This window comes from Selaginella moellendorffii, unplaced genomic scaffold, assembly GCF_000143415.4.
Source record: "Selaginella moellendorffii unplaced genomic scaffold, v1.0 SELMOscaffold_114, whole genome shotgun sequence".
Lineage (NCBI taxonomy): Eukaryota > Viridiplantae > Streptophyta > Lycopodiopsida > Selaginellales > Selaginellaceae > Selaginella > Selaginella moellendorffii.
Genome location: NW_003314375.1, coordinates 249,401 through 263,655, shown reverse-complemented (window position 1 = coordinate 263,655; position 14,255 = coordinate 249,401). Strand labels below are relative to the sequence as shown.

Genomic DNA, 14,255 nt, shown 5'->3' with positions numbered 1-14,255 from the left:
CTACAATCCGATAGATCCCTATCTCAAGATCCACATCCGTTGCCTTGATCAAGAAAACCTTCTCAGTACACTGGAGCACCTTCCAAGAGTTTGTGAGCGGATTGCCCACAGCCAGAGACCGTGAGTGCCTTCCGTCTCCGGCCACCCAGCAAGCGTGCCACAAACGAACCCATTTGCCATGACATGGCTCTCAAACATTGGAGGGAACTCCAGGCGGGCCGAGAGGCAGCGATTATGGCTTGAGTGGTCGGCTGGAGAAAGGGCGCTAGAGGACTGTGGATTGGGCGCCACGGGAGAGAATCATCCGGACCACCCAGGGAATGCCATGATGCTGCTTCTTCCCGTGGCGATCTAGAAACGAGCGAGAGGAAAGAATGTGGTACTAGGCACTCGCATTCGCAGGAGGATGTCCATAAGCAATTCCTGCTCCTTATCAAGGAAACCATTCATTGCCTCAAAAATCTCTTGGTCCATATGCACAAGGATCACCCATGACCATAGTCTGCAATAGTACTGTATGTGACAACTAGACCTTCCATCTTGTCCTGCCATTGAACATAGAACAACAAGCTTCTCCTTTCTTCCTGGCACAGCCAGTATGCATGGTGCTAAGGCTATATAATCTGCTTTCGTCTGCTTGATTGGCTGCTCTGGTCCTTGTCATCGCCTTGTTCCCACTTTCTATTGCAACATGAAGAAATTAAAAGAACTTAATTTAGGGTCAACTATAGTAATTATTAAATATGTCTCTTGGATAAATCTATTATTTAGTTTTCAAGTTTTAAGTTGAATATAAATAATTATTATTGAAATATATATTATAAAATATTTTTTCTTAGTGAGAATAAATTTAACTATGAGTGCTAGGGATATAGGAATAGGTATATTAATTGAGGTTTAGACCCGTGCTTATATACAAAAATGGATGGATTACATTCAGTCTGAAATATACAGTTTATATGTTTTAGTATTATAATTAGTGTACTACTTAGACAGGGTAATAAATGTATATACATACATATATTTATAAACATTATACCATCCTCCTCTCTAGAAGATGAAAAAGTGATGGCAATAAATTAAATGGAACATCTAGAGTTTTTGTTGGATGATTACAAACTACTATAAGAATCTGAAACTCTTACAAAATTACTAAAAAAATTGTTGATAACTATAATTGAAACAAAACCTAAAGTCATGGCATAAGCATCAGTCAACTATAGAATCCCGATGAACCAATTACAACTCCATGTGCAACTACTAAATGCTTAAATCAATATCGAAACCAAAATAAAGGACTTTAAGAGCCATTGCAATCTATAAAGCACCATTGCAAAAAATAATATATCCCATCTCTAAGTTTATTTGTTGACGATCCTCCAAGACCAGCATTAATTTAGACTCATGACCATAAGTAAAATTTACCTTTTCGTATTTGCTTAGCATTGTATATAGGAAATTGAACTCACTCCATTTATCCTCTACATCCTCTTTATTATAAGTAACTAAAGAGAATGATTTGAAAAATAATCCATAGGATTCAAATATAAAGGGAAAGGGTTTATGAATAAAAGTGCACCCCCTTTTCTAACTAACCTTTTTGACATATAACTCACATTGATCAATAGAAAAATTAATAAAAATATCTACACTCCTAAAGGAACAAATAAACTCCTTAGCAATAATGATAAAACAAAGATTTTCAATAACAAAATTAAGGATATACACTCAACCTAAAACTCTAGCCAAAGTGATTTAACCCTGGGAACAAGGGAATATTCAACACCAAAATTAATCAAAAACTCTACTAATGAAACAAAAGTAAGATTCTCAACTTCATGCACATATGTAACATTTAGACTAATATGAGGACATAAAACACTTAACTCAACACTAGATTAAAAATGAGAATCATAAGAGTCACAAATGATCAATGTGCAAAAAGAAGAAAACACTATAGATGAGAAAGAAATACTAGAAACATGAAAATGTGGCTCAAGCTGATAAATAAAAAAAGGTTAAGAAAGAGTAAAAGGTAAAGAGAAATAATCAAATGGCAGATTGAAGGATTAACACCTACCTCATGAAATCTCCACTTCATCTCCAAAACTATCTTCATAATAATTAAGTTTGTCAAAATGACTTGGAATCCACTCAGGTTTATACACATCGTCTTCCCATAAATTTGATCTTTGAATATTTTCCAAAAATTAGACTTTATCATCTATAACTTGCCAATCGATATCACAATTATGCTTCATATTAACCAAAGATGGTAGAATAGGACAAACCATATAATCATATCCCACAAAAGTTGGAGATGGTAACACACCAAGGATGAATATAGCACCAATATAATCACACTTCACAGTATAAAAAGTTCAATCCAACAGAATAGTATTAATAGCCTTAAGTGACATACTTTTTAATTGATGATAGGATGGCATAGTAGAAGAAGAGAATGCAATGAAAATCATAAGAAAGAATAAATCTAACCACAATAATAGCTAAAGTTCTAGATTTTGCAAAAAACTAATACACATCTAAATCTAAAAGAGAATGAAGGAATAAAAACAAAAAACACAATCCCAAATATTAAAGTAAAACATTGTTAAAAAATTTTGCCCTTTAAGGATAAATTGTAATGCTTCTCATCTCCATTAATGTGAGTGCACAAAATATGAAAATGAAATACAAAATGTGCATATCAATTAGCTCAAAAACTTTAGTTTATATACAAAAGTGAGTGGTCTGAATCGAAATTAACCTTACAGCTACCAAAATCCTACTATATTAATATTAGTATACAGCACTATAGGTGTACACTTGGGCCTCGCATAATAATTTTAAAACAATATAACATAGTATAACAATTATTATTATTTAGTAAGAGAGAGAGAGAGAGAGAGAGAGAAACCAATTAAATCCATTGGTATAGCTTTGTAAACCAAACTCATCAATTAAAAGAGTGATGATGTTAATGTATGTGTATAAACAAAAGAGAATCCATTGTGTTCCACTGTAATTCTTGCAAGAAATTGAAGTATGAGATGATGTGTAAGTAAGAAATTAAAAAATAAAGAAGACAATGTAATAATATACTTATAATTTTGCAATTTTCCTTCCTCAAGTGAATTCTTAAGAGGTCACTAACTAAGGTTTTTGTGAGGCATCATCCAATGAAGATCTCCAGAAAGATTATGTTACTGTTGAATATTGTTGGAGAGAAAATAACAATTTCAAATATAAAAATAAAAACTAAACTGTCAGAATTTACTAAAAATCCTAGACATGTTAATCTAATTGCATATTAACTGTTAGATGGTAGACTATATTAAAACATTATTCCCATTATCCTACAGATTATTCGTGGTAAAAAGTGTCTGCCACGTGGAGATTCGGAAACTTTTGTATTAACTGTTTCCTTGCTGCGAAGAGCCCTAAAAACGTTATGGCGGGGCGGTGGTTCTTCCTTCTTCCATCGGTAACCGCTCTCCGCGATTGCTGCGCGCCATAGAAAAATTGTTTAGATTGTGATTGTCTCTCAATGCAGCATTCGAGTTCTTCTCTCCAGGGTTTCTATCAGTGATGTTATTGTCGTCCCGTATTTCTCATTCTCACGCAGCGGCATTCTAATCGCTAAAGCATCGAGAAATCTCAGTTCGTTTGAGTAGTTGCTGACTAAATTTCTTCTTTTCTTTCTTTTCTTCAGCGAATTTTAGGAAGCTCCGAAGAACACACCCGGGTCGTGTAAGTATTTTTCATCTCTTGACATGATGGTGATAGTTGTTTATTTTTTTCAGAGGCGGTGTTGGCTATGGCTGAAATCACTTCGTCTTACAGTGCTGTGGACACCGACCATGAATTCGCATTTCCGCAAGCCTCGAAACAAGAAAGCAAGGCTCTTGATGCTCCAGAAAAGGATCAAAGTGGCTGCCTTAATGCTTCACCAGACGAAATCCTTGAGCTTCTTAAAGGAGACCACTCTTGCGAGGCAACCAAACTCATCGAGGAGTCTGGAATGATCGAAGTGGATGAAGCTCCCTCGGAAGATCGAATGCATGCCTCGACGATCATTGATGATCCGGGTGCCTCTTTGCTGGGAAACGTTGACACCAAAGAGCGTGACTGGGTTTCTATCCCAGCTCCGGTTAAACCAGAAGATCAAGCTGCTTCTATCGTCTACGATCAAGACACTCTCGCAAAATCGCCAGAAAACACAGGATGGATTTCCGTGGACGTGCCTGGCCATCAGAAACAATCCGACGATACGTGTTCGGTACCGTGCTCGCTGGTGGAATGGATAACTGTGGACATGCCTCCGAAAACTGGACAAGCTGACGCATCGACGAAGCGAGGCATGCAGTTTAGCGAGCATGTTTGCGTCAGCTTCTCGGAGAGAACTCAACATAACTCCGGGGGTCACAAGTACTACTCGGCTGCCAGTTCGCAAGCTTGTGGCATTGGACCGGTTCCAAGGACACGCAAAAGGCGAACGATTTCTGGGAAGATCAGAGCAAGAATAGAAGCACTTGAGAATTCATTCCGACAGGTAAAACAGTTCAAACAGGTTTCATTTACCTTTGTAACATTGCTGTACGCACAGGAGCTAGACCGCTTGAATTCTCCGCTCACGAAAGTGAAAAACAGAAGAGTTCACGAGGGTCTGAGACGTGGAGCTGCCGCAGCTGTTGCCATTGACGAGGGAGGAGTGCCAAACTTTAAGGAAGTGCAGCAAAGAATAAAGCGGCTGAGTTTGTGCGAGGAGAAGCCACCGAGGCCAATCCATCAGCTCGGTCGATTCGAAAGCCAGGCAGCGACGTTCCCGTCTCAAGCGCCGGAAACTGTCATTAGCGAGTGCCAAAGCTCGCAAGCTAACAGTGAAGAGTCCTCCATGGTCCCGGAAACAGGCGACGAAGTGAAAAACGTTTCCGAGCAGCTATTGCCCGGACTAAACCGTGGAGATGAGCCAGTGGAACCGGATAATTTCGAGGATGAAGAATGGGAGCTCGCAGGAAAAAACGGTGCACAGCCAGACCAAGAAAAAGAGGTAATTATATGTTTACTTTTCTCTCGCTTAAGTCTTCGTGCCTTCTTCGCAGTTTGAACTTGAAGGAGTTCCAGTGGAATTGACAGAGGGAATTCCCGAGTGCAAGAATCAAACTTCTGTGGGTGGATTGGTTAAGCAGGTAAACCGGCCACCTGAGAGCTTTTCGTTTGTGTTCCAGTTTATTCAGTCCGTGTTTACTAGCTTACAGGTTATCAGTGGAGCAGCGCTACTGGCAGGACTCATATTTTTGTGGCCAAGGGGTAACAACTTGATCTGGAGGTGCGCGGGTGGATTAGAGTTTCTTTTCGCAAATTTGCCTCTTTTCTTTCCACAGTTTCTTCGTGTTTATATTTTGCTTGCTACTTCCGGGGACTTTATCTTTCTGACCATTGTGTTTTGTTCTTTGCTCGCGTCCCTGTTGTTCGTAAAGGGCTCCTCAGAAAAGGAAGAGGCAAGCATAAGAAACTTTCGTTATCTCAATTTTAATCCTATTAACGTGACAATGTGTGTAGGTACAACGTGGTGACGAAGGCAAGCTCGTATCAGGAAATCGCTTCTTACAGTGACTACAAGAAATCGCCAGGAAACCGGTTTAATCTGGAAGTAAGAACCCAAGCTAAATTGCTCTAATCTGAGTTTATCTTCGTGCAGTGTTTCAAGGGATGAAAGTAGCACAATGCATTGAACTTTCATAACAAATAGAATTACATCAGTTTAGTTCACGGGGAGATCTCTTTCCACATTAGCTCAAGTTACAATGCTCGATTACGGAAAAACGCTGTAGCGTGGGCTTACTGTTAAGTGTTGCTAGATCCTTCAGACTTGTGAAACTTCAAAGATTCTTGCTGTAAGGACTGAAAGTTCGGGAGAAGGGAATTGTCTTCAAATAACAGGGTAAATGTTTCAAGCACTAATAGTTTCTCAATCTCATTGTCGGGGAAGCCGCTAAGGTTCTAGCCATTAATTAGTCTGTAAGTCAAGGAGCTTTAGAATCAACTTTGACACGGTAACGCAACTTACGAAGTAATTACAGATCTAAAACGCAGCTTTCGCATGTCCGTGGGAATCCTTTGGTCCTCTTTTAGCAGCCAACCAGATTGATAGTAGAAGTATTTTAATTTTCCAGAAAAGCTGGGGACCAAATAGATTGGGTTGCCTTGGACACGGCAAAAGATACAAAGTGGTTGTTCCTTAAGTCTCTAATCTCGTAGCTTCACGGCGAGTACGCATGCAAAAGCCAAGCGGTTTTCAACGTGTTCCAAAAGCGTGATTGGTTCTATGGGGAATATGCGTTATGGCTTTGATATTAATCAAAGTCTATGCACATATTAATCTTTTTCTCTTGACATCACGTAATTGTGAGCGTGCCGGAGTGGTTATCGGGCATGACTAGAAATCATGTGGGCTCTGCCCGCGCAGGTTCGAATCCTGCCGCTCACGTTTTCATCTTAGAATTTTATGCTTTTTAAAGCACGTGAATCTCGTGAATAAAGCATGCACGATCAAGGTTGAAAAGAAAGATTTAGTTTTGGCTAGGTTTAGTTCCACCTAATCTTGTATCGAATGAAAGCATCCACTACCTCAAAAATATCTCTATTCATATGTTTGAGGATCCCATAGTCATAATATTGTTTTCTAGAAAGTGGGAAATACTGTTCAGGGTGCTTACTGAAGTGACACCTTAGATTCCTGTACATTAAAACAAGAATCCTCCATTGACGGAAGCATTGGCTGCCAGTTTTATCTTGGATGTTCTCTATAATCTCCTCCCATACAGCTTTATGAGACAAGTTCCTCCTTTCTTCTGGGCTCTGCAAGTGTTCCTGCTGCTTACATATCAAGGCCATATGCTCTTGTTTGCTCCATCCTCCATGACGCTTGATTGGCTCCTCTGGTCCCTATCAGAATATATTCAAGTTCATGCTACAAATATTTAATTGAAGGAATACCTTGTTGTGCGTGTTCCATTTCGTACGGACATTAGCGCTTAAATTCGAACCAAATTTTGATAATTTCCGGGTTTAGGGTTTTGCCATGGGAGGAAGCAAGGTATGGCGACCGCATTCGTTTTCCTTCTAGAGCCATTGCCTTCGCGCATTTTCTTTGCAGCGTTCTGGGGATTTGCTGGGTCTGGAGCGCATCACTCCTCTGGGTAAGCGTTTATTTTTTTCACGGATCGATCGCCTCAAGGTCAAATGCGCTCTTTTGATTTTGACTAGAAAAGAGATTGCGTGTATGTAATGAAGGGGAAAATCCAACGGAACAATCTTCTGATCGTCTGTCAGTCTTGAGCAGGGTCAAAGAATTTTTACCTTTGATAGACACGGCAAATCGCAAGCTTTCTTCGGATGATCAGGTTTTTGTTCGTGTGATTTCTTCTTTGGGATTTACCTTTTGCTCTTTGCACAAATCCAGGAGAAAGGCTCAGCGAAACTAGACATAGAGCACTTGACAAATGGAGAAGAAGCTCCTCACATTCGAATGGTACGTGAACTTTGGGAGCTTCCACTGACCGGATTTGGAATATCCAGGACCTGGCACTCGGAGTCACGGAACTTTACACGCCGGAAGCCATTTTAGCAGCACAGCAAGCAGTGGGCGGCCGCGTCCAAGATCAACCGGAGCTTCTAAGCGACTCAAGTGATTCCGCCGAGCAAGACACTGGAGAAGAAGAATCCGAAGAAGAAGAAGGACCAGAAGAAGTAGAAGAACAAGAAGAAGAGGAGGAAGACGAAGAAGAGGAAGAAGAAGAAGAAGAAGAAGGAAAACGAGACGATGAAGGAGAAGATGAAGAAGAAAATCAATGAAGACCTCAACAAGAACTGACGAGTCTTCAAGCAAACATACGTGATCTATTCACAAGGAATGTTTTTACAGAGAAGATTTGAGATGGCCACCTTTGATCCTCCACCCCGACAATCGCGATGTAGATCGAGGAGCTTGGCTTTCCCTGGCGGTTTAGAGTTATATGCCGCTGTGTGGCCATTGGTGGATGACCAAAGCTTCCAAAAGCCCAACTTCTACGCTAGTGAAGAGAAGTTCGCGATGCTGCTCTAGAACCTCGCCACTTTGCGGCCTCCATGGAATCGGAGTTGTCGTTAATGGCAATGAAGGCAGCGTATCAACACCATCGAGCTTTATAGCTTTGGGCACACCTGCAAAACTTGCGTGCCAAGAGAAATTTGAGACGGTGTCACAGCTTGATCAAGACTTACATGAGAAGGTCGCGCGAGGATATTACTCCATGAGGGAGAACCTAGCTCGAAGTCCAGCATTGGCTTGCTTTTTATTTTTCGTAACGCAATCGCAAATAGTAGTAAAGTCTTCCTGCAAGCAACACGAGTTAGAACGGGAAACTTTCAAGAATGGAGCTTAGAGCTAGACTGTTCTTGGGAAGTACCAAAGTGATCCACAAAAGCCATACCTTTTGCTGATTACGAAGCTGTTGTCACGCGATCCACGTCTCGACGGCGTCACAGCACACGAGGCACGGGATGCTCCAGGTCTGAGCGCACTTGTCGACGCTCTCCTTGCACAAGTCGCACAGAACCAGATGCCCGCAAGGAATGGCAAACCATCGAGCCGAAGCTGCGCAATCCTTGCAGAGCTTGCACGTCACCCCACTGCATTGGTTCAGAGATGGCGGGATGTTCTCGACGTTGTCCAGGAATATGTTGCGGCTGAACAAGGAGTCCTGGAAGGTGTCGCTTGGCTGCAGAGCTGGAGACGGCCGTGGCTCTGGCAACTTGTTCGCCTGCTCGAGCTTCGTAGCCTCTGTGGTGGCCGGCGGGACACTCTTGAGGACTACGTGTGTCGCTGGTCCCAAACCCACTGGCTCGACTTTCGGCTCGCAGATTTCCGGCCACGCACGAATGAAGTCGCTCAGTTTCTCGAAACCAAGTGCTGCGTGGTCGATCTCCAGCCCACAGGTTGCCCGGAAGTCTCCTTTGAGCGAGCAGAGTGGATAAGCTTCCCCTTCCTCGAGGCGCTTGGAAACCTCGGTCAGAAAACCAGGCAGCCAGTCTCGGAACCTCTGAGCCCAGGGAGGAAGCGATGGAGAATTCACCAGGCTTGCCGGAGGAGCGTCTTCCTTCTTCGAGATGTCATCGGCTTGGGGGAGTAAGTCTTTGGCAACACGAGCGTCCAGCACGTCGATCATAGTCTGCCAGGCATGGAAAAGAATGAAGCTTGGGAGAATTTTCAGCAGCGTACCCTCTTTCCATAGATGTACCCGCTCTTCGTCCGGGTCGCTTCAAGGAAAGAGTTCTTGTTCCTGAATGTCACGATGCCAAACCTCCCTCGCTGGCCGTCGGCCGAATGGAATGGAAGCACGACCGCGTCCAAGACCGGGCCGAAATTCTCCTCGAGGAAGCAAAACAGGGCCTCTGCAGACAAATGCGCGAGATTACGAGGCGATCGATGGAAATATCTGCGTAGAAGAGAGGGATTTCGATCGCGAGCGCGAGCGCTTACCCGAATCGACGAACTCAGGCAAGCCGGAGAAGAGAACCTTCTTCATTCTGCGCGAATCGGAGCCCGCCAGCGCTGCGCATTCACTCGAGATGGATCCTGACCTCGACAGCTGCTGGATGAGCGAATTACTCCCGCATTTGGCCCGATCGCTCGGGCGCCTAAGGCCTAACATCACTCTGTTCTAGGGTTTTAACGTCCCTCCATTTCTTATATACCTCATCTGGTGGTCATTCCGGATGGAAAGTCCACGAGATTAAGGAAATGTCTAGCCCTAGATTTTAAAAAACCCGCCACTGACCTTTAACTTCTAATAGTCATCCCCGCCGTTCGTTGCCATTGAAAGCATCCAGATCGTCCATTTCCTATGGATGAGCTATGGCGGTCATTAGTGCGTTCCTTCCCATTCCGCCACTTTGCTCGCGACGACGATCATGTCAAATATTTCGAGAAAGGCGCCATGCAGCAGCTCGAGCATCCAAGAAGTCCTGCATTGTAGGGGCGCTCGTCATCGATGGGCCTTGCGCCAATCCCCAAACCCTCGAGGATTCGATCGATCAGGTATTCTCTCGATGTTCGCTCTGCGACTTACCGCCGCGGTTCAGGCTAGAGAAGCAATCCAAAGAGCCGTGGACGATGGCAAGAAAACGCAGCAGCTAGAGCTTCTACTCCCGGTGAACCAGCGAGAATTTAATTTTCTCGACACGGAGCCGAGGTACTTTCTATGTTCTATAATTCCAGAGCTACCTATAGATTTTTTGCTCGAGCAGGGACTATCCTTGTGGTGTTGGAGAGGAATTCCAGGCTTGCAGCAAAATGGTCACCGCAATTTTTTGTGGAATGCAAGAAGGCCAAGCAGTGGATTCACGAAGAATTGGCGAAGTTGAGAACGAGATGGATCCAGTCGGATTAATCTATCCTTCGTCGAAGACCATTGCAGCCGTTGTTTTTCCTATAGCTGAGACACTCAACCAGGTAAGTTCCTCTTTCTCGAATCCTTGGTTTTCGATTATAAAGCTTTCTCATGGCAGATTAGATCTTTGGTCAAGAGCGATCCAACAAGGCCACTTCTTCTGGTAAATCCACAGTGGAAAGCATCGGGCCAAGTTGTTTCGGACTTTGGATTTGGACCATGGAAAAGGTTGGTTTTTGAGATGTTTTTCATCGACTTTTGATAATCATATTTACAGGAAAGCTGAGGAATTCTTGGAAAATTTCGAGAGAGTCTACAGCCTCATTGAGCAACGAATCGGAGAAGCCTCAAACGTTACATCCTCTTCCACTGGAGGAGTGGTCCGGCTTCTAAAATGTTATTCCTACGACTGGCACGTAAGTTTGAGCTTTAGGCCTACGAAAAAAAAAATCGTCCTCATGGTTTTTTGGTGGGTGGAAACAGGTATACTTGATGTCCTGGGATGGAAACAGCGAGCTCCTTGGAAAGTTTCCAAACCAGCCGACGTATAAAGAGCTTGAAAGCCTCGTTTCACAGGTATCGCTGCTCGAAATCGTTCTTCTCATGTTAACGTTGATGTGTCCAGGCACGAAAGGCAATGCCATGGAAAGCACCTCCAAGGATGCTTGGTGGCTCAGAGCCAGCACCACCTCCACTGCCGAAATCTCTTTCAGCGCCACTCACAGCCGATGAGATTGATGCTATGGAGGCAGCGGCAGTGAGGCGTGCATTGATCGCCCTGGGCCAGCCATCATCCGGAAGAATCTCTACTCTGAGAGAAAGATTGAAAGAAGCTCAGCTCCAAAGACCGTCAGCCTAAAACCTTTGCGTTTTTTTAACAAGAGCTTTACGTACACTATATATCAGCTCTCGAGGAAGATAACAGTGGAAGACCAAGCGCAACGATGGAGTAAGGCGGCAGTGAGAGTTCCATGTCGGTTGCCGCGCTAAGGAACAAGCTCGTTATAGGCACCACCTGTAAAAAATTCTCTATTGCTCGATCGTGAATAGAATGGACTTGGCTTACCTTGTGAGGATTCTGGAACGAGTTTTCGTCCATGAGGCTTTCGCTAGAAAGAACTGTGATGGTCGAAGCAAAAATATCGATCTCGTTGGACAAAACTCCCTCCAGAGACACTCGAATCTCTACTGGAAACTGTCCATAGTTCACAGCCTGCTCGACGTAATCACTCGTTAGCATGCTATGCGAAGAGAATTCTTTACCTTTAACACGAGGCTGGTTCCATCTTCTATGCGTACAGCAGATAAAACTACGGGTACTGCGCTTGTGTTTAAACTCTCGACCACGAACGGTAAAAGTTTTGCCCCGTTTGACATCTTAAAGAAGTGCTGCATCCAATAGCTTGGTGTTCCATACTGTTGCCATGAATCGAAAACTATAGCATCGGGATTCCATCTAGACAAGATACCAAAGCTTTTCAGTAAAAATTTGAGAACTTAGAATAGATTTTCCATACCGCCTGTTGTTTGTGTTGACAAACAATGGAGCATAGCTTGCCATTCCGACTATGTCACTGCCAAGGTGCTTCGTTTATTAGCAGGACAAGACAAAGAGAAGAATGCTTGATCAAACCTGTTGAGCTCTATACCAATCAGGAATGCTGCTTCCGCAAGAGCAGCAAGAAAGCTTCCCTGTCCTGCGTCGCTCTTGACAACTGCATACTCGCTCACAAAAACCTGTAGAATACACATTGCAATAAATATACCGGTGCTTGTAATCACATCTGATACCTTCGGACCATCCCTGGAAACGTGATTGAATTTATGAACCATCGAGAACAAAGTGTTTGCAGACGTATAGATCTGAAAGAGAAAGCGTAAAACAAAATTCGAGATAAAAACAGGCTTTACGTACATGGAAATCGAACAGATCAGCCGGGTGACCAAGAGGTTTTAGTGTTCCATCGCAGTTAGATATCAGATGGATATCTGGATATGCTTCCTTTATCGCATAGTAGAACTTTAGATAGTTCGCTGCGGCCAAAGTCTGAATAAGTTAAACAATGGAGTATCCAAATAAGGAGCTCACCGTGGTAGTACTGCCTCTCGCAGTCCTCATTACCAATAGCCATGTAGAAAAGAGGGAAAGGTTCGGGATGTCCCATAGCCTCGCGAACTCGACCCCATTTACTAGTCATAGGTCCCCTTGCAAACTCAATACCGTCAAGAATGTCCTGATAGTGTAAAAGTATTTTACGTATTTCACGAGACCACCAGGTTTTCTTAAGTGATCCAAACCTGAATGAAAGGATCAAGAAGCTCCGGTAAAACCTCGTCCGAGTGACTGATCCCTGCAAGAACAAAACATGCAACAGCTCAAAATACTGCTCCAAGCTTCCAAAAACGTACCGTTATTGAAAACCCAGACAGGCAAGGCCTCCAGGTCCTCTGAAAGCTAAAAGCTTCATCACTTGAGTAACTACGTCGCGAAGCTTGAAAAAAAGGGAGTACCTGGAGAAGCTCAAAAAACCCGAGCCCGTCATCCGACCAATAATTCCACTTATCACCAAAATGACCAGGCCTTTCCTCCCAGGGGCCGACTGTATCTCTCCATCTCCACGCGTTTCGCAGGCTTCCACCTTCAACATAACATCCGCCTGGAAAGAGTTGTGATTAGCTTGAAAAGCCTGATAGATTTCGTCACCTGGAAAACGAACGAATCCTGGCTTTAAATCTTCAAGCATGAGCGCAAGCTCCTTTCGGAATCCATGTCCCTGCGCAGAAGATATTGGAAACGTATGTTCCGATGCACGAGTTACCTTGTACGTCTCTTCAGGCATCGCTGAAACCTGGTCGAGCCATAACACTCCTTTGTGCATGCTTGTCAGAGCAAGTCGAGCGTAGTGATCGGTGTCAAAAGCTTCCAAAACCATCTCATGTTTGCTCCATTCCTCTGCCTCTGAAGCGTCCAATCTTTCCAGAGTGTGCATTAGAACGAGAGGAAGAGCTAGGAAATAAAAAAAGAGACTTACGTGAGATCACTTTGAGCCAAAGTTGTTGTTCCATTTCTTGACGTAAACGCAATGGAAAGATTGACTTTATCGAGAGATCGTACCCAGAGAGAAACTTTGTATGTGTTCCCAGCTCGAATGTCCTAGAAACAAAACATGATCAGCTCCAAGCTTTGCATGCAAGAAACTGCGACGATCACCATTCCCCAAAAGCCTGGATTGGCGATTCCCACCCCACCTTCCACCTCTCGAACTACTTCCATCCTCAAAGCAACTGGGTTTCGCTCAAAGCAAGAGGATCGTTCCGACTCCAGCCACACCTGGGACTCGTCACCAATCGCGTACCATGGCGCTATGTTGGATGGAGTGTTTTGGCCCCCAGACTCAAATCCTATAGAGAAAAATCGTATCAAATTCCATGGACAAGAAGATAGAAAAGAATCACAAAGCCAAGCATCGCTCTTCGAGAAAAGGTAAAGAAATCCATCTCGGGAGACGAATTTGAAAGAAAGAATCACCTCTGTTACTGACGAGCTCGGCCCAGAGACCTCCTCCCCCTGCATGGTTGATTTCCTGGGCGATCGATCGAAATTTCAGACAAAATCGATGAAAAAATGCAGCTCAGACCTCGAAGAACACTCCAAACAGCGTGGATGGAATCCCTCCGGCCAGCGCTTCCAGCATCCACTCGCATGACGAGATCGGCGGCATCGATCGCTCGCGGCGCCACGAATGCGAAGACGAAGAACACCGCTAGCAGCATAATAGAGGAGCTCATATTTTACTCTCTTTTTTTTTAGGGTCTTGGCCC

At 43.7% G+C, this 14,255-nt stretch overlaps 4 protein-coding genes, 1 non-coding gene and 1 pseudogene across 5 annotated transcripts; 4 read left to right on the top strand and 2 right to left on the bottom strand.

Annotated features, from left to right (window-relative positions):
* The first annotated feature begins 3,695 nt into the window (after positions 1-3,695).
* Positions 3,696-5,921, top strand: LOC9634435. The gene is made up of 8 exons (XM_024664829.1): positions 3,696-3,750; positions 3,804-4,552; positions 4,607-5,050; positions 5,103-5,189; positions 5,259-5,329; positions 5,481-5,501; positions 5,563-5,653; positions 5,702-5,921. The coding sequence occupies exons 2-8, from the start codon at positions 3,818-3,820 to the stop codon at positions 5,714-5,716; spliced, it is 1,464 nt and encodes a 487-aa protein (XP_024520597.1). The 5' UTR covers positions 3,696-3,750; positions 3,804-3,817; the 3' UTR covers positions 5,717-5,921.
* Positions 5,922-6,408: 487 nt separating this feature from the next.
* Positions 6,409-6,490, top strand: TRNAS-AGA. Its single transcript has one exon. It is a non-coding gene; the product is annotated as a tRNA-Ser (tRNA).
* Positions 6,491-7,082: 592 nt separating this feature from the next.
* LOC9633769 (RNA-directed DNA methylation 4) lies at positions 7,083-7,960 on the top strand. Its single transcript, XM_024664800.1, has 5 exons — positions 7,083-7,099; positions 7,160-7,202; positions 7,270-7,406; positions 7,466-7,534; positions 7,582-7,960. Exons 1-5 carry the CDS (start codon positions 7,085-7,087, stop codon positions 7,855-7,857), a joined length of 540 nt encoding a protein of 179 aa, XP_024520568.1. The 5' UTR covers positions 7,083-7,084; the 3' UTR covers positions 7,858-7,960.
* LOC9633768 lies at positions 7,883-9,695 on the bottom strand. The gene is made up of 4 exons (XM_002990989.2): positions 9,524-9,695; positions 9,263-9,435; positions 8,475-9,212; positions 7,883-8,377 (listed from the first exon to the last, which is right to left on the bottom strand). The coding sequence occupies exons 1-3, from the start codon at positions 9,693-9,695 to the stop codon at positions 8,499-8,501; spliced, it is 1,059 nt and encodes a 352-aa protein (XP_002991035.2). The 3' UTR covers positions 7,883-8,377; positions 8,475-8,498.
* A 177-nt stretch (positions 9,696-9,872) lies between these two features.
* Positions 9,873-11,503, top strand: LOC112342666. The gene is made up of 7 exons (XM_024664799.1): positions 9,873-10,081; positions 10,126-10,235; positions 10,291-10,495; positions 10,552-10,661; positions 10,711-10,849; positions 10,917-11,009; positions 11,059-11,503. The coding sequence occupies exons 1-7, from the start codon at positions 9,899-9,901 to the stop codon at positions 11,290-11,292; spliced, it is 1,074 nt and encodes a 357-aa protein (XP_024520567.1). The 5' UTR covers positions 9,873-9,898; the 3' UTR covers positions 11,293-11,503.
* Positions 11,286-14,223, bottom strand: LOC9634434 (annotated as a pseudogene).
* Between the last annotated feature and the right edge of the window lie 32 nt (positions 14,224-14,255).